The sequence below is a fragment of the Myotis yumanensis genome, unplaced genomic scaffold (assembly GCF_028538775.1).
Source record: "Myotis yumanensis isolate MYYU_CA2020_CCGP unplaced genomic scaffold, mMyoYum1.0.hap1 SCAF_11, whole genome shotgun sequence".
NCBI lineage: Eukaryota > Metazoa > Chordata > Mammalia > Chiroptera > Vespertilionidae > Myotis > Myotis yumanensis.
In genome coordinates this window covers 24792285-24817307 of record NW_027223762.1, presented here as the reverse complement: position 1 = coordinate 24817307, position 25023 = coordinate 24792285, and the positions used below count along the sequence as shown (strand labels likewise).

At 56.5% G+C, this 25023-nt stretch overlaps 1 protein-coding gene across 2 annotated transcripts in view; it reads right to left on the bottom strand.

The window, feature by feature from the left end:
- Window positions 1–1336: 1336 nt before the first annotated feature.
- TTC7A (tetratricopeptide repeat domain 7A) overlaps window positions 1337–25023 on the bottom strand; it is a 106510-nt gene continuing 82823 nt past the window's right edge. For both annotated transcript variants that reach the window (XM_070429155.1, XM_070429154.1), the window contains 4 exons: window positions 23680–23777; window positions 21701–21835; window positions 14388–14590; window positions 1337–3539 (listed from right to left, as the gene is read on the bottom strand). In XM_070429155.1, coding sequence (XP_070285256.1) covers window positions 3318–3539; window positions 14388–14590; window positions 21701–21835; window positions 23680–23777 — 658 coding nt within the window. In that variant the 3' untranslated portion in view covers window positions 1337–3317. The remainder of the gene's footprint in view (window positions 3540–14387; window positions 14591–21700; window positions 21836–23679; window positions 23778–25023) is intronic.

Below are 25023 nucleotides of genomic sequence, written 5' to 3'. Positions count from 1 at the left end.
TCCCTCCACTCTCTTCCTTGGAGGATGAGGCTTCTAAAACTTTCTCCCAGGTTGGATGGTAATGTAACATCACCTCACCTGTGGCCTTTAATTTTCACCCCAGGGGATCACGAGCTGGGGGTGAGAGTATGTGACAAGTAATCTGGTCCTAATTGTTAAATCACTAAAGATGGTGAATGTGTTTCCTTAAAAGAAAGCATCACAGCAAAAGAGAAGTTGGGCCCTGCCCTGTGTGCCTATTAGTTGGAGCATCGTCCCGTGCACAGAAGGGTTCCGGGTTCAATCCCCGGTCAGGGTACACACCCAGGTTGTGGGTGCCATCCCTGGTGGGGCACGTACAGGAGGCAACTAATAGATGTTTCTCTCTCACATCAATGGTTCTCTCTCTCCCTCTTCCTCTCTCTAGAAAAATAAAAAAAGACCCTGAGCACCTAAAGGCTCCAAGACAGACCCTCCTTCACTAGGACAGCAAAGCCATAACGGAGAATAGAACTGAGGGTGGAGGAGGCCAGGCCACAGTGAGGCCAAGGAAGCAGGAAGCTGGTCCAGGCCAGCCCCAAGCTCTAGGGAAAGCCTCAAGGGCAGCCGTCTTTAAAGTGGGCGGGTGCAGCCTTGGGGGTGCACCAGATGAACCCTTGGGGTACACGAAGAAAACCGAGCTCCTGTGTAAATTTATGTCACCTTTCAAAATGTTCATGCACACTGTACAACATATGTAGGATGGTATGTGGCATAATGCATAGTAGATGTGGATGGTTACCGACCTCTCAGCGAAGGCGGCCAATGTAAATGCCCTGGATGCCCACCACACCCCTCCCTGTGCGTCTCCCCCCATGTGCTGTGCCCTTAGAACGGTCTCTGTGCAGACTGCAAGTCTGGCCCTGGACTCTCCAGTTGGCCAGGTAGGCAGCAAGGGGCCCAGGGCCACCTAAGGCAGCGGTCATCAACCTTTTGGACCTCACGGACCACCAGTGGTCTGCGGACTACCGGTTGGCGACTGCTGACCTAAGGGACAGATGGCAGTCCAGAATGAGACCTACTCTAGCTGGGCCTGCCGGACCCTCTGCCTCCTCCCACGCATCTCCAGGTTTCAGCCTGACCTCGAGGCCCGACCCAGCTTCCACCATGCTCATCCTCTCACTGGCTCAAATCACAATCCCCTCAGCGGGCCCCTCCCTCCCCTCCTCGCTTCTCTACCCCCCAACCCCAGCTGTGAGGCTCAGGCCTTGGCCTTCATAACTCCTCGGGCCTCTCTCCTTCCAAAATACCTGCTCCGGCTCAAGGCCTGTTCTGGGGCCACCTGCGCGCTGAATGAACACATTGCTTCAGACAAACCTGCTTCCCCATTCAGGGATCTCTTTATTCAATCAGCAAACTGTCAGCAACTTGGCCCAGCCGGCTAAGACCTCCTCTGAGGGCATACAATCAAAATGCATTTGGTGCCTTTGTTATTACCAAGAACTAACTACTAATATCTTTGGGGCCCCCAAGGCAATTCAATGGTATTTGCTTTGTCCTGTTTCCTTTTTTTTCTAACAGAATTCCAGAATAAAAATAGAGCTCTATCATATATATATATATATATATTTATACACACACTTACATATATTGAGATCCTTCAACCAAGCGGCAGAGGACCTGCTGCTCTCCGCAGCGTTGCTCACCTGGCGGAGGCCAGGAGGCACAGGCTCTCCCTGGGAAGCACCGGGGGGTGCAGTGCTGAGCCAGTGCAGCGAGGAGGGTGGGCCTCCCACAGAGAGACTGGGCTATGACAGACCCGGGCAGTCCTTGCCTGGCCTTTCCACACATCTTAAAATGAGAGATGTACCTAGAGCTTTAAAACTAAAACCCAAAGTGCTGATAAAAAAAGACTGCCCCTGATAGGCCTGTGTGGGAGGGGGGCAAATTCTTGGGGAGAACCCCAGGAGCATCTTGCAGCAGGCTGGGGGAGCAGCAGGAAACATCTTTGGGGCCCCCAAGGCAATTCAATGGTATTTGCTTTGTCCTGTTTCCTTTTTCCCACCACCAGCACCCAGTACCCCTACAGACATGGGTGTCTAGTATCCAGAGGCCTGTTCAACCAGTTAGGAGGTGCTGGGCAGAGACAACCAAATGGCCAGGGTGGGGCTTGGGTTGCCCAAGAAAGCCTGAGGAATGGGTTGTGGGTGGTGAGATGAGCTGGGGACAGTCCTAGAGACTCCCATCTCCAGAGTGACGTGCATTGTACCTATTGCCCAGAAAGGTAAGGCTCGAAGGAATGTGCTGACGGAAGCTACTAGAAAGGGCTGGGTCCAGTAGCCACGTTTCTGTCCTGAGGCCCATCCCGGGGCTGTGGCCTGGGGTCTAAGCAGGCTGCTTCAGCTGGGGTGTTTCCAGGAAGATGGAGATGGATGGAAATGGAAGGTTAGTTAAGGCCAGTACTGTGTCGCTGGCCACAAGGTCACCTGGCAGCAGAGGGGTGCACAGTGGATCCCAACTGGCCTCGTCAGGCAAAGGTCAACGCCAGGCATTACCCACTAACTCAGCCTGGGAGAGGAACCCAGCGGTCCATCTGCTTCCCACTCGCCAGTGGAGTCAACCTGTGACTGCTCTGGGCAAGACCCGAGAGTGATCCAAAACCCTGTCCTGAGATGGGGGCATGGGACCAGGGCTTTCGGCTCTCCAAGGCACAGAGGCACAGGGGGGTGAAGGACAGCTGCGAGGCTCTCAAGGAGCAACTCCAGTCACCGTGACTCTCCCGAGGCGCCACGGAAGGAAGCCAGGAAAACCCTTGGCCCAGCCAGAGGGCAGCTTGCAGGGTTCGTCTTTGGTGCTGGAGAGCAGAGAGCTGAGGTTCGAGACTAAAGCTGGTGCAAAGCCGGAAATCAAGGGTCAGGGATGTTGAGGGAGGATGGCAGGTATGGGATAGGGGTTTCCAGGTCGGGAGGTAACCAAGCCACACAGACCTGACTACACATTTAGATGCTGCACAGATACTCTGGGGAGGGGCCCCCATGTGGATGTGGCCTCCCAGCTACTTCCTTGCTCATCAATGCCACAATGTCTGAGTCCCAAAGAGCAAGGAATTTGCTTTTGATGCAAATCTGGTCCACCCAGCTCGATCAGCAGCTCTCAGACCCAGCTGGCCCAGGAGGGAATGCAGGGTGGGGTGGGGGAGGCGAGGAGAACTAGGGCTGCAGCTTGCAGAAGTGTTCCCTAGAGATGTATTTCCCTGAGGTCCTATTCCTCCCCCAACCCATGCTCCCTGCTTCCTGCCTGCCCCCCCACCCCCCACTGCCCAACGGGGCAGCCCCTCCTTCCCTGCTGCTGCGGGGGTGTCAGAGCTCTCTGGGGATGATGGAGAAGGGCAGCACTGGGCTGCTGGCCTCCAGCTCCAGGGCGGTGAGGAAGCAGTCGATGGCGGCCTCGCTCTGGCCCTGGGCCTGCAGCACTTCGCCCAGGCCCTGCCATGCCTCGTGACAGGTGCTCTGCCTTTCCACGGCGTCCCGCAGCACCTTCTGGGCCAGGGACTTGTGGCCCAGCCGACTCAGCATCAGACCCTGGGGAGCAAGCACAGGGCAGGGGTTAGTGAGGATGTCCTGGGCAGGGCAGGGCAGGGCATCCTGGCGATCAGGGCAAGGAACGGGTGTCTCTGGCATGGATTTGGTCAAGTGACCGTGCCCATGACTAATGCAAATCCTACCGGTCCCCACCACAGACCCGCTTCCAGCCCCGCCTCCCAGATCATGCGATCTGGGAGCTGTGTCCCTCCTGACCCCAAAGGATGGTCTTCCAAGTCTGCAGACTTGGCTCTGAGTGTCCCCCTGACCAGCTGGGAGATCCTGGACAAGCCACCACTCTCTGGCCCTCAGCTTCCTCATCTATAAACAGGAAAGACCACAGTAGCCACCTCGAGGGTTGTTGTGAAGTTTACACGAGTCAGTTTATGAAATACTTGGACAGTGTCTACCTGCATGAGTCTAGTTAATGAGTCTTTCTCCCAGCCTTGCTGCCACGCTGCCCTTCTGTATCTTCGCCGAGAGATACAGAATGTAAGCTGCAGGCTCTGGCTTCTGTCAGCTGGGGGAGGACCTCAAGCTGGTGGGCGGGTGGGGGCAGCTCCTTTGCCTGCATCAGCAGCCGTTCTTCCTAGGGATGTCTGGGTCCTGGGAGCTAATGCCCATCCCAGGCTGGCCTGGCAGGTGAGGGTCACCGACAGTCAGAGAGCCGGGGACCAGGGATGGAGGCTGAGTGAAAGGAGGATTCTGGGAGGGTGGGTCAGGGTGGCCAGGAGCTTGGCCTTACATTTGGCTCCAACAACCCTGTTGCCAGAGATACAGGAAGTGACGGGAATTGTCACAAAAAAAGGGTTGGGAAGTGAAACTGGCGCCCTGCCCCTCTACGTCCACTTCCACCCACACGGGAAAGGGTGCAGGGAGCGAGGGGGACAGGGTGGTGAGCAGAGGGAGGGGCCAGGGCCTGTTTTTGGCCTCTGTTCCCATAAAGGCTTCTCTGCACCATACCGACTCACTGATCTGTGTCCCAGCCCTCAAAGGTGGCAAAGGATGGCAGCACGGGGGCGGGGGATGGGGGGCGCTCCTCTCGTTCAAAGATACGAGGTAACGCAGGAACAACACTGACTTCCTGGACAGGTGGGGGCCAGGGTGGGGTGGGGAGCTGCCTCCCATGTGCCCAGAGCCCCTCTCGGGTGCCCGCCCACTGATGGCCATGTACATTTTTAGCTGGAACATTTTCATCCTCACCACGCTCCCCAGAGTTAGGCCCTCCGTTGCCATGGAGACCCACTAGGAAAGATGCACATGCCTGATTTCATAAAGTCCTCCGAGAGCCGGGAACATGACCAATTAGGCAAGAGAAGATGGCGCTCAGGAAGCCCTAGTAAAAGCTCCCCCGCCCCCCTGCTGGAGGCGCTGGCTGGTGGTCCTGCCGCCAGGGGCTAGGAAAGGGAAAGAGCGACGTATTCAGTCTCCTCAACCCCAGCTGAAGCCATCCCTGGGAACCACAGGGATGAGGCAGAGGACAGGGGAGGACAGGGGAGCTGTGACAGGCGGAGCCTCAGGCAGGCCCCAGGTCCAGCTCCGGCCAGATGGGAGCGGTGCTGACTCAGGGCTGCCTGGACCAGAGGGCTGTGCCCAGTCTGGCCAGCAAGGGCTCCAGGCCAAGCTGTTCTGCCCGCAGGGCCTGGGAGCTGGACCCTGAGCAGCTCACAGGGAGGAGGGAAGGAAGGCGAGACGACAGGCTGCCAGACACCAAAATTAAGCACCAAAAATGGAAGGTTTGAGCCCTGTGAGTGCTGCCGATGGGAGAGCGACAGAGGACAGACGGGGAAGGCCAGCCAGCAGAGCTTCCCAGTGAGGGGCGGGCCGCAGTGGCTTTACACACTGAGGTTGCTATATTGCGCTTCCATATGAGATTCTGTTTGAAAAGAGGGCTCTGTCTGAAAATGAGTTTGCAAACCCCTGATCTCAAGGAGCGTGTGGGGTTTGGGAAGGGGCCAGGTGTGTCTGCAGGCTGAACAGGGCTTCATGCATGTGTGGGTGCTATTCTCGGTTTGGGTGCGCAGCAGGCTCGGCGTGCTCGGTGCAGAGGACAAGTCAGGGCCCCACAGCCACAGGAACCCCAGCCCTGCCCCTGACACTCGCAGTGACCCTGGGCAAGTGGCCCATTTCCTCTGAGCCACGGCTTCCTCATCTGTAAACTGGGGAACAGAAGAGTCCTTCCTCTTCGGCTACGGTGAGGAGTCTGCAATGATGAACTTGAAATCTCGGAGCTGGGTGGGGCACATGGTAGGCAGATGGCAAATGGAGTGTCCCCAGGATGAGCAGAGAATCCTGGGAGGGGGCGAGGGGGTGGGACAGCTGATTTCTCTAGAGGGCAGGGATCTCTGTGGGGAGACTGTGGGCGAGGCTGGGGTTGGGTCCCCCCCCCCCTCACCCTGGGGTGCTGACCTTAGAGCCTGAAAGGAGACACCAGGCTGGGGTCAGGCTGGGGCCCAGAGGCCCGGGGTTGGTAACAGGATCTGCTGCCACCTGCCCGAGACACCAGCCTGTTCATGTTTGGTAGCAACTCGGAGCTGTTTGCTGCTTGACAACTGTACAGAGCCCACCCCAGGAAGACTGTAGGTCTCACCTGCTCTGCCCCCAGCCTGCACTGCCAAGGGCCCGGCACCCCTGCCCCCAGCTTCCCAGAGAATGGGTCTTCAGTGAGATGGAGGGACCACAATTCCATTCCAATATCCTGTGGACTCGTCCCCATCTTGAACCCAGAGAAACCAGACCTGCTGGTGACCCTCACTTGGGAGAGGCCACAGTTGTGCTGCCCTCGCACAGGGATCAGAAAGGGCGTGCAAGTTGCTTAAAGGGATGGAGAGGGGCCAGGGGTGCTTATAGCCGCTCGGGGAGGGGCAGGGGAAGTCCCAGCAATTCCTGACTTCCTCCATTCCTTCTTCCCTCCCTTCTTGGGTTCCAGGGAGGGGGGAACATCTGGCCACATCTCATCTATCTGGGACCCTGCTCCCCAAGACGCATTCCCTGAGGACAGCAGCCCCTCCTGCCCACACACCACCTTGACATTGTGCCGCGTTACTGTGGGATCCAATGGGATCCCTGACCTCCGATGGAGCTCGGGTGCGAGGGCCCTGGACTCAGAGCCAGGCACACCAGAGGCACTTGTGGGTGCTCCGTGACCTGCTTAGGGCCTCTGAGGGGGACCGTCTCTGTTAGGAGCCCAGGTTTTCTGTAGAGTCAGGGACTGCAGCCTGGGATGGGGATGGAGAAAAAAGATCCTGTCTTATTTTTTCAGAATTGCCCCTGCACACGTCTCACCCCATTCATTCAGTGCCTGACACTGTCCCAGAGGGGAGGGGTGGCAGGAAGGTCCGCTGGCTGTGCCTGCCTTTTTCTCCTTTTGGGGGTGGCCTGCCCTGGGAAGTAGTCCCCAGTGCTAGGCCAGCTGCAGGCCGTGCTGAGAGCTCCCTCCCCGCCCCTACCCTCAAGTATTTATAGAAGTTATTTTGGGAATTTTCTTTCTGAGCTCAAGGCACATTCCTGGGATTCTGTCACAACCTCTCCAGCTGGGAAGCCGGGAATCAGCTGGAGGCTGCTGAAGCCTCTTGGTCCCTGCAGCCTCCTGCTTGGGGAGGAGCCCCTGGTGGGGTCACCTCTGAGGCTGCTCCTGGGGCTGCTGGGAGGAGCCCCTGGTGGGGTCACCTCTGAGGCTGCTCCACAGGAAGGCTCCTTCCCTTCACCCAGCCTGGGGGCTGACACGCCCAGCGAGGGAGGCCTGCATTCCTGCACGCTGGATTCTCCCAGGTGAGTCAGCCTCAACCTGTCCAACCAGACTGGGAATGAGGCGGCTCTCCAGGCTGAGAACCCAGCCCACACATCACCACGTCCATCTTGAAGCTGGGGTGGCCCCCAAACCACAGACTGGTCCCACTTCCCTGTTGGGAGAAGGGGCACAAATCCTTCTAGATCCCACCCAATGCCTGGCTGATGACACCCCCAGAACTCCCCCAGGCTCTCCTAGGAAGAGGCCCCTGTGGAGAGAGCCCAGACTCACTGGAGCCCAGCCTAGGGGGAGCCCCCTCCCTGGTCACAGCCAGGCCCTCAGGGCTAAGTCAGGAGGCTGTAGCAAGGCCTCTGGACTTCGGGTTTTAGAAGAGAAGACCCTGTGATTGGCGTGGGAAGGGGCCCATGGCAGAGGCCCCACTCTGGGACCAGGAGACAGAGCCACTGGGGTGGTGGAGGGCGGTACTGCCTGGTGGACAAGGGGAAAGAGCTGAACTCCGCTCCTCCAGACAGAGCGAGCCTTCCGGACCATTGATTCTGGGCTAACATGGGCCGGCAGCGCTGCACTAGCTTGCCCATCTGAACCTGTGACAGGCTGACAGCTTCCTTTCCACTTCCTGGTGGGGGCTGGAATGCACTTCAGCAGCCCAAGCATAGCCCAAGGCGTTCCAAAATCCAGGGGAGCCGCCCTCACCTTCTGGAAGGTCTGAGCCTGGGCTGAGGGCTCAGTGTGTTGGGGAGCTGTATCAGGCTGGGGGTGAGGCAGGGTGGGCCTGTGCTGGGGGACACGCTTGTGCACCTCCCACCTTCCCCACAGTGAGCCCCAGAACTCTCTCTTCCTCCTCCTCCTCCACTTTCTTATCGGGGACGACAGACCCCAGGCAGCACTACGGGGGGTGGGGGATGGGGGGTGGGATGAGAAATACAGAACTCACAGTAAAACCACCACCCAGCAGGGCAAATGACCAAGACCTTCCTTTTAAAGTTTTCAGTCAACAAGAAGCAATTTTCCCCATCGACTGGAGCTGGTGGGACAGAGAGACTCCACTGACCGAAGGGCTGTGCGTGTGCACGAACTCAGGTTCCAAACAGTAGAGCCGAGACTTTGGGTCCTCCCAGTCCTCGGGGGGCCAGACCCTCTCAGGCCCCTGCCACAGCCCACGAGGCCGACAAGGAGGGAAGATGGGCGCCCTGGGCCTGAGGGATGGGGCCCCAGGAACCAGAGACCCCACTGTTCTGAGTGCTGCAGCCTCACCCAAAGTCAGGGAACATCCAGAGGCCGGGCGCCGAAGCAGCCTGGCATACAGCGGGCCAGAGTGCAGGGCTGAGCAGGACCTCCTCAGGGCCTGGCCTTTTGCACTCCTGCTCTCCCTTGGCCCTGGGCCCCAGCATAATGCCCCTTTAGCCGAAGCGTTTCACCCAACATCCGAGACTGTAACACCCGCTCTCAAATTTCCCTGGTCTCTCAGCTCACATTCTCACTCTCAACAAGGTCAGCCAGGCCTTGCACTGTGTATGCACTTGTCCCAGCCACAGGGCAGTTGGGGCCGATGCCCTGCACATCGTGCCTTGGCTGGAGTCAGCTGCTGGGCTCCTTGAGGACTGAGCAGCTCTGCTACAATGAGTCTCTGGGCTTCCCTTTGCAAACCAAGAGCATCTGAACCTGCCTGTGAGCTGCACTTCTAAATGAAAAAGATAAAAGTAACCCCACTCCTGGGCCATTAACTTACGGAGTGATTCAACCTAATTGTAACAGGAGCCCTGTGCGCTTGGCACCATGGCTCCCATTTTACAGATGAGGACACTGAGGTTCCGAGAGGTTGAGGGACTTGGCCAAGGTTAAACAGCAAGTACAGGCAAAGTGGGACTCAAGTGCAGGTCAGTCAGACTCAAAGGCTGCGTTCTACCTCCAGGCACAAGCTGGCTCTGACACAGGCTTAAAAACTGTCCCAGCCAACCAGCTCCGGAGGCAACCCCGAAGGTAGCTCTGAGGTCTGAACATGACAGGCTGACAGCTTCCTTTCCACTTCCTCCCTGCGGCTGGCGTGCACTTCAGGAGCTCGCGCACAAGCCTAAGGCTTTCCAAAATCCAGCGCCAGAGGAGGCGCCCCCACCTGGCCAGCACCCACTTCCCTGCCTTTTTAGCACTCTGCTGACACTATGGGCCACCTGGCAGAACAAGGAAATTTGGGCCAATGACCCTCACCCCATAGCAGCCTGGTCAAAGGTGGGCTCAGGCCACTTACCAACAAGTTTTCCATGCAAATGGTGAAAAAAAAAAAAAGCCTGATGTTAACTTATCTTTCCACAGGTCTCAGCTCATCTGAGCCTTAAAACTATCCCTTGAGCTCACAAGGGCTTGCATTATTTTCTTCATTTGATAGAAAACTAAGCCAGTGACGGGAAGAAATCTCTGTGCCCCCAAAGCTGGAGGGCTGGCAGGTTGGTTGTCTGTCTTAGATGAGTCATCTCTACTGTCTGGTCCTGCCTCCAGGATGGGATGGCCCAGCCAGGGAAGGGTAATGGGGGGGCAGGAGCGGGGTTGGGGGTTGGGGAGCTCTGTGTAGCCACAGTTCACTTCTTTGGCCTTAGAGAGCAGAGACTTCTTGCTGGATCCTGGAGCACCAGTAAAGGCCCGGCCCAGAACCCCAGGGCTAGGTGAGACAGAGCCCTGGGCCTCACTGACTCAGAACCCACCTTGGGGGAGGCCAGGGATGTGCTGGGGGGCTCTGGGGACTTGGGATGTGCTGCGGCATGCCCAGCTCTGGGGAGACGGGGGCAAGAGGCTCTGGGGTCATCTGGGGCTGGCCATGCCCTTGATCCCCCTCAACCCACTTCAAGAACGAGACAGCAACCTTATGCTGGGAGCAAGAGGGAACAAATGCAGGGACTCATTCATGGCCATGCTCTCAGAGGGCAGTGGATGCAGAAACGCTGGCTACCCGTCCTTCCAGGGGCATCTGGAGGGAGAAGAGGCCAGGTCAGTGGCCATGATTGCTTCAGAAATTACATCTCTGGGAATTACATCACAGCCGAAGCTCACCCAGGGCCATCTCTCCCTGCTGCTGGGGTGCCCGAGGAGGAAAGGGTTCTGGGGATATGGGGCAGCAGGAACCGGGAGCTCTGTCCCAAGAAGAAAGCATGGCTAGGGACAGGGGCCCGTGAGGGGCAAGAAACCCTTCCCTAAGAGTGTGCCCCTGGGAGAGAAGGGCGGGGTGTCACCCACAAATGCAGGTGGCAGAAATGCACCCATACCTGCCCACTGATGGCTGAGGCTTTCTCTGCAGTGAGACCGGCTGCATCAAAGCATCCATACTCCCACTCAGCCAAGTGGAGGGCAGGGAGAGTGAGTTGGTCTGTAGCCAGGGCTAGTGACCCTCTTCCCATTAAGGTCAGGTGACTTCAATGCCACCCCTCTGGGGGGGGCTCTCAGTGACATGGCCACTCCATCACCACACGTGGGCCCTCTGCCATCCCTGGGCATCCCGTTCCCTTGGCGATGCAGAGGGGCTCCTGGGAAGGGCAGGGCTCAAAGAGACGGGTGCAGGCTGCCTGGGGATCCTTCTCTGGCCGAGACCCTGGAGCCCTCTCTGAAGAGCACCCAGGGGCCAGCTCCTCTGCTGATCTTGGGAAGGACCCTGCTTTCTTTCCCATGTCTCCTCAGGGGCAGGCAGGTAAAGTTCAGGCTCCCCCTGCTTAACTAGACTCTTCTGCCAGGAAATGAACTTCTCAACACCAGGGTGAGTGGGCAGGGCTTCCCGCTACCTGGAGGGGAGGCTGGGATCCAGCCGGCAGAAACTGTCAGGACCTGCTGCCGAGAGTCACTGGGAATGTCCGTCTGCAGAGAGCATGCCTCTCTCTTCCTGTACTTGGGCACTCTCTCGAAGCAACCTGGCCTCCTTGAGTCTGGCACAGGTGGCAGCTGTAGGACCAGGACTGGAGGACACAGACTACTCTGGGACTCTGCTGTGGGCACAGTGGAGACTTTTCCCTGACAGGATACCATCCAAGGAGGTGCCTCCTTCCTGCCTGACCTGAGTGGAAAAACCTGAATAGAGCCAGACCATGGGAAGGTCTCTGTCACATTCAGGGCAGGGGGGCAGCAGGATGGGGAGGGAACCTGAGTCTGGGCCAAAGTTCATATTCTTAGAAATGCCTGAACCCTGGCTCCTGAAGGCTTTCTCCAGCCTATCCCGGGGAGAGGCCACAGGGAGGCTGGCCTCCTCATGCTTGGTGACCCTGTGCTAAGAACTGCAGAGCCAGACCTGACCTCGCAAGGCTCACTGAGTCTATCCTCACCCTCCTCTTTCCAGACCTCAGGGAGTGGGACTCAGCCATGACCTCAGAGGGCTCATGAGGGACCCAGAGCTCCTCCAGCCCAGGCTGTGGCCGTGCTCTCAGGGGCCTGTGTCCTCACGAAGGCACAGTGGCACTGTAAGGCCAGGATGTCCTGCATCCTGGCCTTACCATGCCCTCCCTGGGAACCTGCCTTGTCAATGATTCCATGTGGCTGGGGGGCGGGGGGGGCGGGAGGGAGGTGGTGGGAGCACCAGTTCCCCCCCATGCTCTTTTCTCTGGATACTTCTCCAGGGATGCACCCACCTCTGAAGTTCACAAAGGCTCAGATAATGGATGTGTGCTCTCATCCTCTACCGACTATTTTGACAGTGACTCCTTTAGATACATGACAAGCTGACTCAGGCCGATGAGTAGTGGCCGCCATCATGGTGTGACATGGGGAAAATATCCCAATGTCACATCTGTGCTCAGTGGGGAAAAGTGCTGCAATTGATTGGTAATGTCTGTCATGGGTGATTGCTTAGTAATGTCTGTCATGGGTGAAGGACTGGAGTGGTGGCATAGTTGCTGTTTTGTCTTCTCTGATATTGCATTGTGGACGTTTAGAAGCACTTTCACATGCGATGCCTCGTTTGATTAGAACATGGGTCTAGAGATGATGCAGATCATTATTCATTTATGAAGGGAGACATCAGGAGCATTGAAGTCAAATGTGCCTTTTTCTAAGTCACCCACAGGAATCAGGGCCAGAGCCAGGGTGAGGCCCGATGTCCTGAGTCTGAGGTCAGTACCGGGGAGACACTAGCTTGGGGAACGCCGGAGATCAACCTGCAAAGGTGTTCGTGTGTCTCTGGGAAAAGAGCGCTTGGTAAATCTTCCCCGGGCTTGAAATTTGCGATTCTGTATGCATATGTATAGGGTGCTGGCAGGAGCAGAGCGTGTGGAAGGGCATGCGCTGCCCACGCTGGAGCAGACGGCCCCTCTGGTTGCTGGTAACTTTAAACATGGCAGGCCTGCCTCCGACTTGCCCCAATTTCATCACATCGGCAAGGCACCCCGGGAAGAGAAAAGGGACCATTTCAGGGAGCCACTCTAGAGCTCTTCAGTTACCATGGAAACTCACCCTTGGAAACTGCTTCAATTTCAGGGAAATAGCTACAAACAATAATATGCATAAATGAAAAATGGTACACCGTTACTTCAAAATTGTACTTGTTATTGGATTTCGTCGGGTTTTAGGATCTGAACGGCAGGCTCATATCCGCGAGCACAGAGGAAAGCAGACATCTCTGCCTGGCTGCGGGCCTAATGACATAGCCCACATCCTCCCTCCCACCTCCCTAATCAAGTTTCTGGATGTGACCTCCGGGGAGGCATTCATCAGAGGAGCTCATGTCTGAACTGGGGGAGGAAGGAGGATGTGCCTCACAAAACGCAAACATTTGCTGAGCAGACTGGAAGGCAGCACGGAGCCATGTGGAAGGAACATGGGCGAGGGAGTGATGTCGCTGTGCAGGCTTTCCTCAACTGACATGGACATTCGCCTGGGCCTCGGCTAGAAAGCCTTGAAGAAATCAGGTGGCGGGAATGATAGCTGAGCGGGGAATCTCCGTTCTGACCTGTTTTCAAGGACTCTCGGGGTTGGAAAGGACCTTATAAAGACGACCTGGTCCAGCTCCTACCCCTATGTGATGCTTCTATTCTCTTGGCTACATCCTCACCTGATGATTCCTGAGTTCGTGCTTGGACTTTTCTAAGAGTTATACCATTTTCCCTGACACTGAGCTGGAATCTAACTCCCTGTAGCTTCTACTCCCAAACAATCAGCCTTGTGGCGATGCTGGCCCTGCAGTCATTCCCCTGGCCCTTCGGTGTTTTCCATGCGGCAGACGCGAGCGAGCCTCTCACGGCTGTTCTCAGAGCTCTCAAGGAGACAGGAAGTCTCTGTTGCTAACTGCGGGCTCCTGAATCATACTTAAAAAAAACCACTGTGCCTATCCAGGCCTGTACTCTTTCAGATCACCTCATTTATCCTGATACCCGCTCGCTGAAAGTAGCTAAGGAAGGCAGGGGGGGGAAAGTTATACCTAGGGCCCATTGTACTATCTGTCAGAGAACCCCACTGCATAGGTGAGTAAAAACGAGGTATAGAGAAGGTGGCTGCCCTGCCCATGATCACCCAGAGAGATGGCAAGGCCTGGACAAGAGCACCAGCATTCTGCTCCTAGTCTCCGAACCTCCCATAGGAAGGCCACTGAGCCTTAGGCACCCAAGTTCTGAGCCCCATGACCTGAGATTGGAGGTCCCAGGGGTCATTTTCAATGACAGCCTACCCTGGGACATCTGCTGAATCCTGCCAAGAACCTCCTCTGAAATGGGGAAGGCAGCCCAGTGATCAGGGAGACTGAAACTGCACGCGCGCACCCCCCCCCCCCCCCCCCCCCCCCCGCTTCTGCCCCCAGAGAAGAGCATTTTGTTATCCGGAGTCTCCAGGGCAAAGATCTGATGTGTAACAGTGAAAGCCCCTTGGGGCTAGACTGCCATATGGAAACTTACAGCAAAAAGCCACAAATATATCACCCGATCCTCCCAGATTCTTTCACCCGCTCAGGCAGGCTCTGGTCGAAGGGAAATGCCCTGCCCCTGAAGGAAGGAGCTTGGCCTTTCCCAACAGAGCAGCAAGGAAGCCACCTCCCCACAGACACCAGGGAACAGAGGCAGCGAGGCACTTGCAGGCAAGGAGGGGGCGAGGGGAGAGGAGGGCCTGAGGCCTTTTGCCGGCGTGTGGGGCTGACTCACCAGGCTGTGCATGATGCGCACGCCGTCGGGGTTCACCGTGAGCGCCTCCTTGTACAGCTGCTTGGCCTCCTCCAAGCTGCCCTTCATCTCGGCCAGCCGGCCCCGCATGTAGAGTACCGAGTGCGAGGTGGGGAAGAGGCCCGCTGCCTCCTGGATGCAGAAACCGGCTTCCTTGAGGTGCTGCTGCTCCATGAACAGCTCAGCTGCAAAACCAGAAGGACAGTGGGAGGTGAGAGTGTGGAAAAGTCAGAGGCAGTGGCCCCTCTGTGGGAACCGGTCTAGGCGATGGGAACCATCCCCTCGAGCCAGCACAGGACAGGTTCCCTCTGAGTGCTCCCTGTGTCAGGCACTGCGCTCCGTGCTCCACACAGACCGTCTCAGCCAGTGCTCACAAAGCCCTGTAGAGCAAGCCCTTTCATTGCCCCGCTTCAGGGAGGAGGAAGCTGAGGCACAGAGAGGGCAGGGAACTCGCCTGAGGCTACAGAGAGAGTAAGTTAGGAGCCAGGGTTTGCATCGGGCCCTGGACTTCAGAGCCCACAGGGGCACGGGGGCATCTCCTGGAGTCTGGCGATGCTCAGAGGACTGACTGTCTCCAGTGCCTTTCACACTTGCTCATTGTGTCCGGGGTAGGGGATGGAGGCAGAAGTGGTGGCTCTCCTCCAGCTCTCAGTGTCCAGGGAGGGAGGCTGACAGTGCCCACCGAGGGAGAGTCCGGTGATCCTGCCAAGGATGGGCTGGGCAGGCGAGGAGGAGAGAGGCCCAGGGAGCCCCTGTGAAGGGGCAGAGCTGGGCTCCACTCAGGAGAGTAACAGCTACCGAGCAGCCGGCGCGGCCTGAGAGCTGACTGTGGGCCAAGGCCCGGCTGTGTGAGCATCTCCTCTCGTTGATCCTCACAAGTCTGGGAGGGAGGCAGTGCTCTCAGGAGCCCCACGTTAACAAAGTAGGCTGACCGAGGGAGGACCTCACCCCCATCCCTCGATGGGCAGGGGCCAGGCAGGGCTGGGCCCCCAGCAGCTCCTGGCCTCCCTCCGGGGGACTTTCTTCCGCACGGAGAAGAGGACACATGCAATAATTTGCCCCACAACCACTTTGCCTTCGTCCCCGGATCAGTGGAAAATGGGGCCGATTCTTCAATCCCTGTCCAGCCCACATAAATGCACATTTCAAACCCTCCTGCGCAGGCACACACCCACAGCAGGTGCTTGCAGCAACACAGCTCTCTGAGGTTGCAGCATGGCCTCCGGGCCCACCCAGGCCTCACGCAGCCCCGGACCCAGCTGCCCCTCCTGAGGCTGGTGCGGGCGCACAGATGGGAGCACAGAAGGGAGGCAGAGTCTGGCTGTTCCTAGCAAAGGCTGGGGCGGAGGTTACACAAGTTCAGTTTAGGGCTGGGGTGGGTTGGATAACAGACATCCCAGAAGGAAGCTCCCAGAAGGAGGCGGAAAACCCGGGCTCAGGCACCCCATCTTCCTGCTCCGACAAGAAGCAGGAAGGAGGCCTAACCAAGGCCGGGACTGCAGCACACAGCACTTGGGTGCTTGGGAAGAATGTTGCCTGAGGCTCATTGTGTAATCGCGTAGCTTGCCACTTCCTAAAATACTACAGGGGCTTTCTCAGCAAGGTACTCTTTCTTCAGTGGAGATGAGAATTTGGGAGAATGAGAATTAATTAAACACAGGAGCCAGGCTCCCATGATGAGGCGAGAAAGAGAACTGCAGGCTCTTGTTCCCTGAACTGGAGATTCCCAAGACAGAAAACTTGGGGAGGTGAGCCCAGGAAGGGCTGGCCCAGGGGGCAGGGGTTTGGCTCTCTCAGCCTCGGCTCTGCTGCTGTGTTCCCTTCTGGGTCTGCAGCCTGGAGCTCTGAGCAGGCTGCCTTCCCAGCTAAGTGTCCAATGTGCAACAATTGCGTCCTGCGGTGTGCCTGGCCCTCCCATGAGGAGAAAGAGTGAAGCCACCAAACCACTGGAGTGGTCCGGGCAGTGGAGTGACAAGTGCCAACTCTGCGTGTTCCAGGGCCTCAGAAGGGGTCAGGCCCGCTGTGCTGGTGTGGTCAGGGGAGTCTTCTGGCGGTGGCAACATTTGAGCTAAGGCCGGAAGGCCCAGGGGCACTGGGACTGGCAGAGAGGAGAAGCGGGGCTGTGCTAACCTGGAGGGCCAGCTCCACTGTGGCAGAAGTCCCCGGGATCACAAAGAGGGAGGAGTAGAAGGAAGTGTGCGGTGTGAGTGCCAGGGGTGGGGAGGCCTTCCTGTACCAGCCTACCTGGTGGCTTCCTCCCTGGCCAGGAGCTCAGCTCTGAGGCTGGCTCCCCGCTCCCCTAGATCTTGCTCCAGCAGGCCCGCCAGGCCTGGTCCACCTGGCCACCTGGTCTTGGCACGGCTCATTAAGCTGTTTACAACTTGCCGCCCTGTCTCCTGAGCTTCATCTCTGGAGGCTGTCCCCGGTCCCTCCCTTGGGGATTCCTCAGTGTCTTGACATCAACAGATTTCAATGACAGGATCCCCACCTCCTTTCTTCCTTGGGGCCCTGGGCCTCGTCAGGCTGGCTGTACACCAGAAAGCATGTCCTGGAAAATAGGTAGGGCTGCTTTGCTCCAATGGACTTCATTACCAGTCAGGCAGGAAACCAGATGACACAGAACAGAGCCAGAGAAGCGAGGTCTCCTGAGGGCCTTGCAGACAGCCCCTGGCAGGCCCAGCCTCCAGGGCGGGGCCTCGGACCTGCAGACAGGCTCACAGGTCTGGGGGCTGCAGTGTACCCCTTCGTCCTACACTGTCCCTGGGCAGTTTTACCAAATAGGCAGTCACATGGCACTGTGCCCACCCTTGCCCTATTCCTCTACCCAGAGGCCCTGGCTGCCAGGGCCCCGAGGTGCCCACATGCACCCAGGCCTCCCCTGGCCAGAGCCTGATGAGCACTCACTGGTACTGAATTTTCCTTGAATTCTCATAGTTGTGTCATCCCCCCAGGAAGCAGGGGCCCTCAGTGTCAGAGGGCCCTCTCCGAGCCTCTCAGTTCCTTTTCTCTCTCCTTACTCTGTTTTTCTCACTTCTCCCATCTTCCTCTGCCTGCTTTTGAACCTCCTGTCTTGCCTGTCTGCCTCGGCTTTTCTTCCTCTTCCCTCCATCTCTCTCCACCCGCCCCCCTCTGTGCTTTCTCTTGGCAGACTCCAAATGGAAAACATCTGTTCCCTGGAGCTTTGCAACAGTCCCTTTTATTATTTTTTCTAAGGCATCCTGCTAACCCTGCACCCAGAGCTGGCTTCAGGCTTCCTGCCATTCCTGCCAATGCTGAGGCCTCATCCCCCGAGGCTGGGGGATGGACTCGCTCTTCATGGACTATTTGCACATCCTGGTCATGAGCTGAGGAGCTGGGTGAGGGAGGCCGAGGCCTAGGCCTTTTAGGGGCCTTCTCAGGTGAGATAGAGACCCTCTGAGAGAGCTCAGAAAGGACAGAAGAGCCCCCCTCCTCCCCCCCAAGCAGGAGAGAAGTAAAGGTTAGGCTCTAAAAAGAATCCACCTTAGCCCAGGGGGAGTCACCAAAACTGCCCCTAAAGGCAATAAGTATCCTCCCCATGGAGCAGATGCAGGACGTTTCAACACCCAGAATAAAGGGGGGGTGGGGGGTGTGTGGAGATGAGGGAGGAATGGAAGAGAAGGCGAGAAGGCCCTGGAGATAGCAGAGAATCCCGAGGTCTAAAGGGATTTTGGGTTGGTCTGAGACCCTCCGCCCCTAGGACCCAGAGACAGTCACGATGTGCCTCAGCCACAAGAGAATGAAGACTGCAGGGGCCTGGGCTCCCCGATTTCCTGTCCCTCGGCCCTGACTCCGGGTTCCGAGAGCACTCTCCTCACTAACTCAGGACCCTGCAAGGAGTGAATGACAGACAGAGAGGTGGGAAGAAGAAAAAACCGGAACAAGGGAAGAGAGGACTTGGGAAGAAGGTACAGAAGGCAGGAGGGAGTGGGTGGTGGGAGCTGGGAAAAGAGAGAGTGAAGGAAGATAAGGAAAGGCACGAGGAGAAATGAGGATGGTGGCAATGCAGGATCAAGGGTAAGACAGCTTCTTCCTTGACTATACTTTTATAACAAATATGACCTTTAGACACAGCCCTGGTTGCCCCACTCCAGTTCCCCAGCTGCCAGCTGGGTAGCTTCCACCTGCAGGGCCACCTAAAGAGCTAGGGCACCAGTGCCCAGGCAGTGTGAATTGGCCATTTGGGAGCTGAGATGTGGGCCAACTTCCCCCAACCCAGGGAAAGCCAATGGCCACCTGTGACCCCCTAGACCTCCAGGCAAGGGAACTCTCCCTCCATCCATCTGCCTCTCTCTAGCACAGTTAGTTCCCGAGACTGAGCAGCAGTGAGAGAGGGAGGTGGGCCATCTTGCTCTCCTGAAAGCACCGCCAGATATGCAGGATCCTGGAGCATCTATAAGGCTGGTGCTTCTCCTATTCTCACACAGACCTGCTGCCAGAGGCAACATTCCTGAAATCCACCTCTCAAGTGGAGACCCTTCTCACATCAGACTGGAATGGGAAAACAGGGGGGTAAGGGAGGGGAGGACAATCAGAATAGGGAGATCAAGGACGCAGCATTTCCCAACCTAAGAGGGGGGTTAATGATGGAACTTACTGCCAACACAGACTGGGATGCAGTTTATCTTGAACCAAACCAGAGAAATTAGCTCAGTCCGAAATGATAAAGGGGGATATTTTCCCTTCCTGTGAAATTGCTGCAGCTGCTGGAATCATTAGGTGGTGGGTGGTGGTGCTGATGTCAATACTCTTAGCTCAGGTCAGGTGAGGGGAAGGGCAGTAGTTAGGGAGAAGTTACTGCCGTGGTGATCTGCTCTTGGCAGCCCTTCATCCAATAGGTGCTCAGCACATGCTGTTGGCAATGATGGTGGCCAGGGAGGGGAGAGGGCTCATGGGATGCAGATGGCTCCAGAATTCTCCCATGTGCAGAATGGAAGATCTAGGACAAGTTCTCATTTCCCCTCTGGCTGTGGCAGCTGTCCACCAGTCTAGTCCCCCTTTCTTCTATAGTAACAGATCCCCTGATTTTTAATGGGGCATATGAATAATGACATTTCCCACAGTGCTTTGCAGCTAGGAGTGGGGTCATGTGACTAAGTTCTGACCAATGGGGTTGTAACGGGAAGTGATGTGTGCAAATTCCAGGATATGTCCTTAAGGAAGGGGATGTCCCCTTCTCCCACTCTTCCCAGTTATGCCTTGGAATGTGGATGTGGTGGTGAGCCATGTAGGATCACCGGAATAAGAGTGACTCAGGGAGAGCAGAGCTGCCATCCCAGACAAGGCTGCATCTCTGAGCTGCTGCGTGAGAACATGAAGCGTCCACCCTGTGGAAGCCACCGCATTGGTCACACAGACCCAGACCTGTCTCCTATGCCACACTGCCCACCCTTGCAGGCACCATGTTCAGAGTACTCAGATTTTGTTCTCAGAGTTCGCTGTGGGCTGAATGTCTAGGATAATGCCCAGGAAAGGAAGGCTAATGTGCCAATCGTTGAAGAGCATGTGTTTACAGCAATATCCCCACATTTAATGATAGGCTTCAGGAACGCTTTTAACCTTCCTTGGAGTTACCAGAACATTCTGGCACCCCTAGCATAAAGGAGCATATCTGCGACATGCAAGCAGGCTTGTAAGATGCAAAAACATTTTCGTTTGCTGATGACTGTAAACAAGACACCTCATTAAAACGAAAGGCCACGGGAGCCCCTGGAATGGGTCACGGTGTTACTGACGCGGTCCCTGAAGTTGATGAGGCCCCCAGCGTACCCCGCCAGAGCCCTGATGGCTCCGTATCTTAGAAGAAAACAGGGCAATATTTGCCTAAGAGGAGGCCTTGTCTATGATTCCCCTTTGTTTTTCAATATTCTTTGTCCTACTTAAAATGCAAGTAGTTGACCGTGGAGCACAGCCCCTACACATCCCTGGCATCCCGGCGGACCCGGATATAGTAGCTGGGGCAATATTTGCATTATTAAAATGCTTCCCTGTCTAGCCTTTCTGTGAATCCTGGTCCAACAACTTTTTTTTTTTTTTCCAGATTCAGAAGCTGCGGTGGGGAGAGTGGGGGCGTCCTGCATACTAATGTGTCCATATGTGAACTCCATGCAGCAGGAAACCTTAGATTCCCTGTTAAGCACAGTCTAACTCTAACTTGCAAAACCCACATGTCCCAGGAACTGATGATCTACTCTGGGTCTCTTTTCCATCTTCCCTCGGGGGTTACTGGCACCACCTCCCGGTAGAGAGGGGGCAGGTAGGAGGGTAATGGGGAGACAGGTGAGGAGCTTCACTTGGGCAGATCTCGAACAAGGAGGCGTGTGGGCCTGGCTCATTTCAGGATTCCACTTACTCTATCCCCTTCTTCTCTAGTCTGTGGCTGCTGCCATTTTATCTCAGGCACATCTCCGGCCTTGACCCTCTCTTTTTACTCTACTCCACCTTTCACACCACCGTCTGATTAAATTTTCCATCAGTCCAGTGAGTCACTCCTTGGCATTCCTTCGTCAAGCACCAAGGACGGTCACTGTTGGTGGTGCCATGCTGTCTCCAGGTCCACAACCGCCGCGGGTGAGACAGAAGTCAGACACCATTTCCTGAGCACCTACTATGTGCCTGGCACGGTGCTAACTGCCTTACCCAGGACAGGCAGGACTGAGCTGGCATTAGAACCCAGCTCTTTGCAACTCTTCCTCCCCAACACGGACCCTCAAACTCCATGGTGGCAATCGTGCCGATTAGCTGTCAAGGGGGATTGTCTCCTAAATGGCAACCCTATTGTTAACCAGCCCCCTGCCTTCAATGAACTTTACACCAGACCTGCCTTTCCTGGGGGCTGCTATACCTCACCCCTTCTCTAGCTATTCCCTGAGCTCTGGGGGCCTGAGCCTGACTAGTTTGACTCAGGAGAAGCTGGGCAGGAAGAAGGGATGGGGCCTGCTGTTGAGTCTAAAACTACCCTTCTGTGTGGCCTTTCCTCCAATCCACTCCCATTGTATTTGCTGCCAGACAACCTCTCCCAGATAGGCAGGCGCTGTCCCCATTTGGCAGAGAGGAAACCCCTGACCAGACAGATTAAGTGACTTCTCCTGGGCCAAGCCAAGGGAAAACAGCTGGAACGAGAGCCCCGGGTTGCCAGGCCTGAGGGAGGCCCATGTGAGCCTTGTCAGGGGTCCCTACCACCCGTATTCCCTTCTCCAGGGCAGGGTACAGCTGAGGGCCTGGTAGCTTGTCGGGAGGTGGGTGGGCGTCACTCGGCGGGGTGGGGAGGCACTCACCAGCCTGGAGCCAGATCTGTTCCAGCGTGGTCCACAGCTGCATGGGGCCCTGTTTCAAAACAGAGCTGGGCATGGTCAGCTCCGACATGGCCTCCTCTAGCCGCGAGGCTGCGATGGATGATGCCCGCCGAGAGCCTGCAGAGCAAGAGGGGAAGGGGTTGAGCAGCAGAGTCAGAGGGCCACACACCCCAGGCCCCCAGAGAGAGACAGGGCCACCGAATCAGGGGAAATAGCTCACAGAGCCACCAGTGAGGGCCCACCCACCTCATCCCCTGACCCAGAGCTGGGGAGAGGAGCTTCAGAGGGGCAATCAGGCGGCGAGCCCACTTCGAGGAGTCTATCCCCAAGCAACACAATCATAAACATTGGCAACCAAGCTCATCTACTACTGCCTATTGTCATCACACTGACCGAAATGACCGAATGTCCAACAATAGGGACTGATTAAAAACAAGTGAGGGCCCTGGTTGGTTTGGCTCAGTGGATAGAGCATTGGCCCACAGATGGAAGGATCCAGGGTTCTATTGTTGTCAAGGGCTTGTACCTTGGTTGCAGGCTCAATCTCTGGCCCAGGTCAGAGCACATGTGGGAGGCAACCAATCAATGTGTCTCTCTCACATCGATGTTTCTCTCCCTCTTCCTCCCACTCTCTCTAAAAATCAATGGGAAAATATCATCAGGTGAGGATTAACAACAACAAAAACAACCCCCCCAAAAACAAACAAACAAAAACAATTGAGGGTGTAATCATACAAGACTATGCAGTCATTCAAATAATAATGCACAGATATGGACATCGATGTGGAAAGATGTCCAGATTCTACAGTTAGGTGAAGAAAGCAGGCTGAAAGAAAGAATGACCACATTTTTATAAAAAAGAAATATGGGCATAGAAAAAAGTGAATTAAGAACTTTATTAAGGACTGGGTGGAAAAATTATGGGTGATTTTTCTTCCTTTTGCTATTTTTGCTGTTTTCACAAGAGCATATTATTGCTTCCTACACAAAAATGAGGTTATGCTGTGAAGGACCCTGAGGTAGCAGCTCAGGTCAGACCCCGTGCCCTCTGGAGAAGCCCTTCTTGTGGCAGCTCTGGGTCCCGGGTGGGGGACGTCCTGGTTGGTCAGGATATCTGAGCTGTTGGCATTTACAATTCACATGCAGGTGAAATGCAAGCACTTTCTCTCTCTCCGAGGCAATAAAGGCTCCAGTAAACTCAGAAGACCTCAGGGCAAACCACAGACGATTTCAGTTTGTAAGACGAATGCACACGGAATCCTAATAATTTGTTTGTGGCTCCTCCCTCTTTCATTGCAAGGGCGCTCTGCCCTCCTGCACGATTCTCTCCTGGGAGCCAGCAGCTCCGCGTGCACCGCACTCCTCCGGTGCACCTGTCAAGTCAGGTGCTGGGCTTGGCACCGGAAACCAACGCCGTCACTTTACAACGAAGGCGCAACTTGGTTCATGTCCACAGAAGTGGAAAAAATGAGCAAGGCCATGAAGTACGACTCCCCCACACTTTCATTCCTGTGACTAATTCTTCTTGTGTCTTTGAGGAATGCATGCTGCTTTATTCAGGTCCTCAGTTAAAAGTCAGCTTTGGGCTTAGAGTTGTAAATATAAGCCCAGCTCATTCCTTCCTACTAAGGACGCTAGGATGGCAGACCTTGACCTCAGGCTGTAGCCTCTATGCTCCACAGCTGTCATTCACCCCAGTATTCCCTCTCTCTTCGCCTCCAGCCGGGAGGTAGGGTCTCTCCCTTGCCCACTTCAGCTGTCCACTTCCCACCCAGGCCTAGCAGCCATCCTGCCCCAGAGCCACAATGGGCCCTGAAAGACCTGATGGCAGCTCCTTAGCACAGGCCCTTGGGCAGGGCCACCAGGAGCAGGCTGGGCAGGGGCCACTCTCCCGCTGGTGCTCTGGCTGGGAGAGGGAGCTGTGGGCCCATGTGGGCAGCTGCCCACGGGCACCTTCTTACCGGAGTCTGCATCATGGGCATCCGGCAGAATCAGGTGCATGCCACTCTGCTTCTTCAGCATGACGCCCTCGCCGAGGCTGCCATCCTTTTCCAGGCCTCTGCAAGGCAAGAGAGGGCCAGGCCCCAGTGACATGGGGGGCTGGCAGGGAGGACGAGGGAGCCTCCTGCCAGGCCGGCTTTGGGGCTGAGAGTTCAGGCCCACAAACAGAGCCTATGCCGGGACCATCAACAATGTTCTCTCTGTACTTCTCCCTCCACCTCAGCCCCCCATCCCCAGTCCCCTCCTCTGTCTAGAAAGCCTCCCGTGGCTCCCCTGCCCCTCACAGGCCTTCCGTCCCTGTTCTCCATCAGCATGGCTCCCTGCACCACAGATGCTGAGGGTCAGACACTCTCCCTTTCTGGCCAGAAGCACCCCCAGGCCATGGGGAGGCCTTTCTACATTTCGTTGCTCTCACAATGTCTAGCTGAGGGCCAGGTCCAGGGCAGGTACTGAGGACTGGCTTCCAAGGAAAGCCTGGTCCTCAAAGGCCACCAGACATGCCCCCAGCCCATCTCCCCCGAGGAAGGAAGGCCCAGATGCCACTCTGCCTCAGGCACCCTACCTTGGCTTCCAGGGTGGCCTCAGAAGAGCCAAAGGTGGCCCCTGGCATGGCAGGTAAACAAGCATGGTGACCTAGTCCCCTCCCCTACCCCGATTCCCCAGGTCCCTCCAGCTCCCACGCTGCTAGGAGGTTCCTCTTTTCTCAGAGTGGGAGGCGGGGGAAGCCCCCCCGCCCCCCTCAGAAAGGCAGCACAGCCTGCTGTGCCCTTCAGCTCTCCCTGCCCACTGCCAGAGATGCCCGTGGCCCTTGAACCTCTGACTGGGGAAGCTCAGAGGAGGACCGGGGTGGAAGGGGTGAGAAAGAAGGCAGGCACAGCCTGGATGCTTCTCCCCTTGGGAGGGGTGCCAAGATGATGGTCCCACAAAGAATGCCAGAGCCTGGGGTACCCTCGCCACTCTAACGCAGACTCACAGTGGCCTAAACGTAGGCCTATGGCTGCACAGCCATCATTGCGGGCATTGGAGGAAACCACCCACAAAAGCACAGTGCGTCAGGGCTGGCTCCTGTCCTCTCCCACCCTCTTCCCTTTCCCAGGAGGCACCGAGTGTGGTGCCAGAGACACTGGGTTAAAACCACAGGGCCACCGCTTCTTGGCTGTGTGACCCTCGGCAAAGCCACCTTTCAAGGTGAGTTCTCATGGTGAGTTGTCTTGTCTTGAAACGAGTATGAGAATGTCGATCTCACAAGACTGTTGTCAGAAGCATATGAGATAATATAGGCAGGTGCCCAGCACCTGCTGACG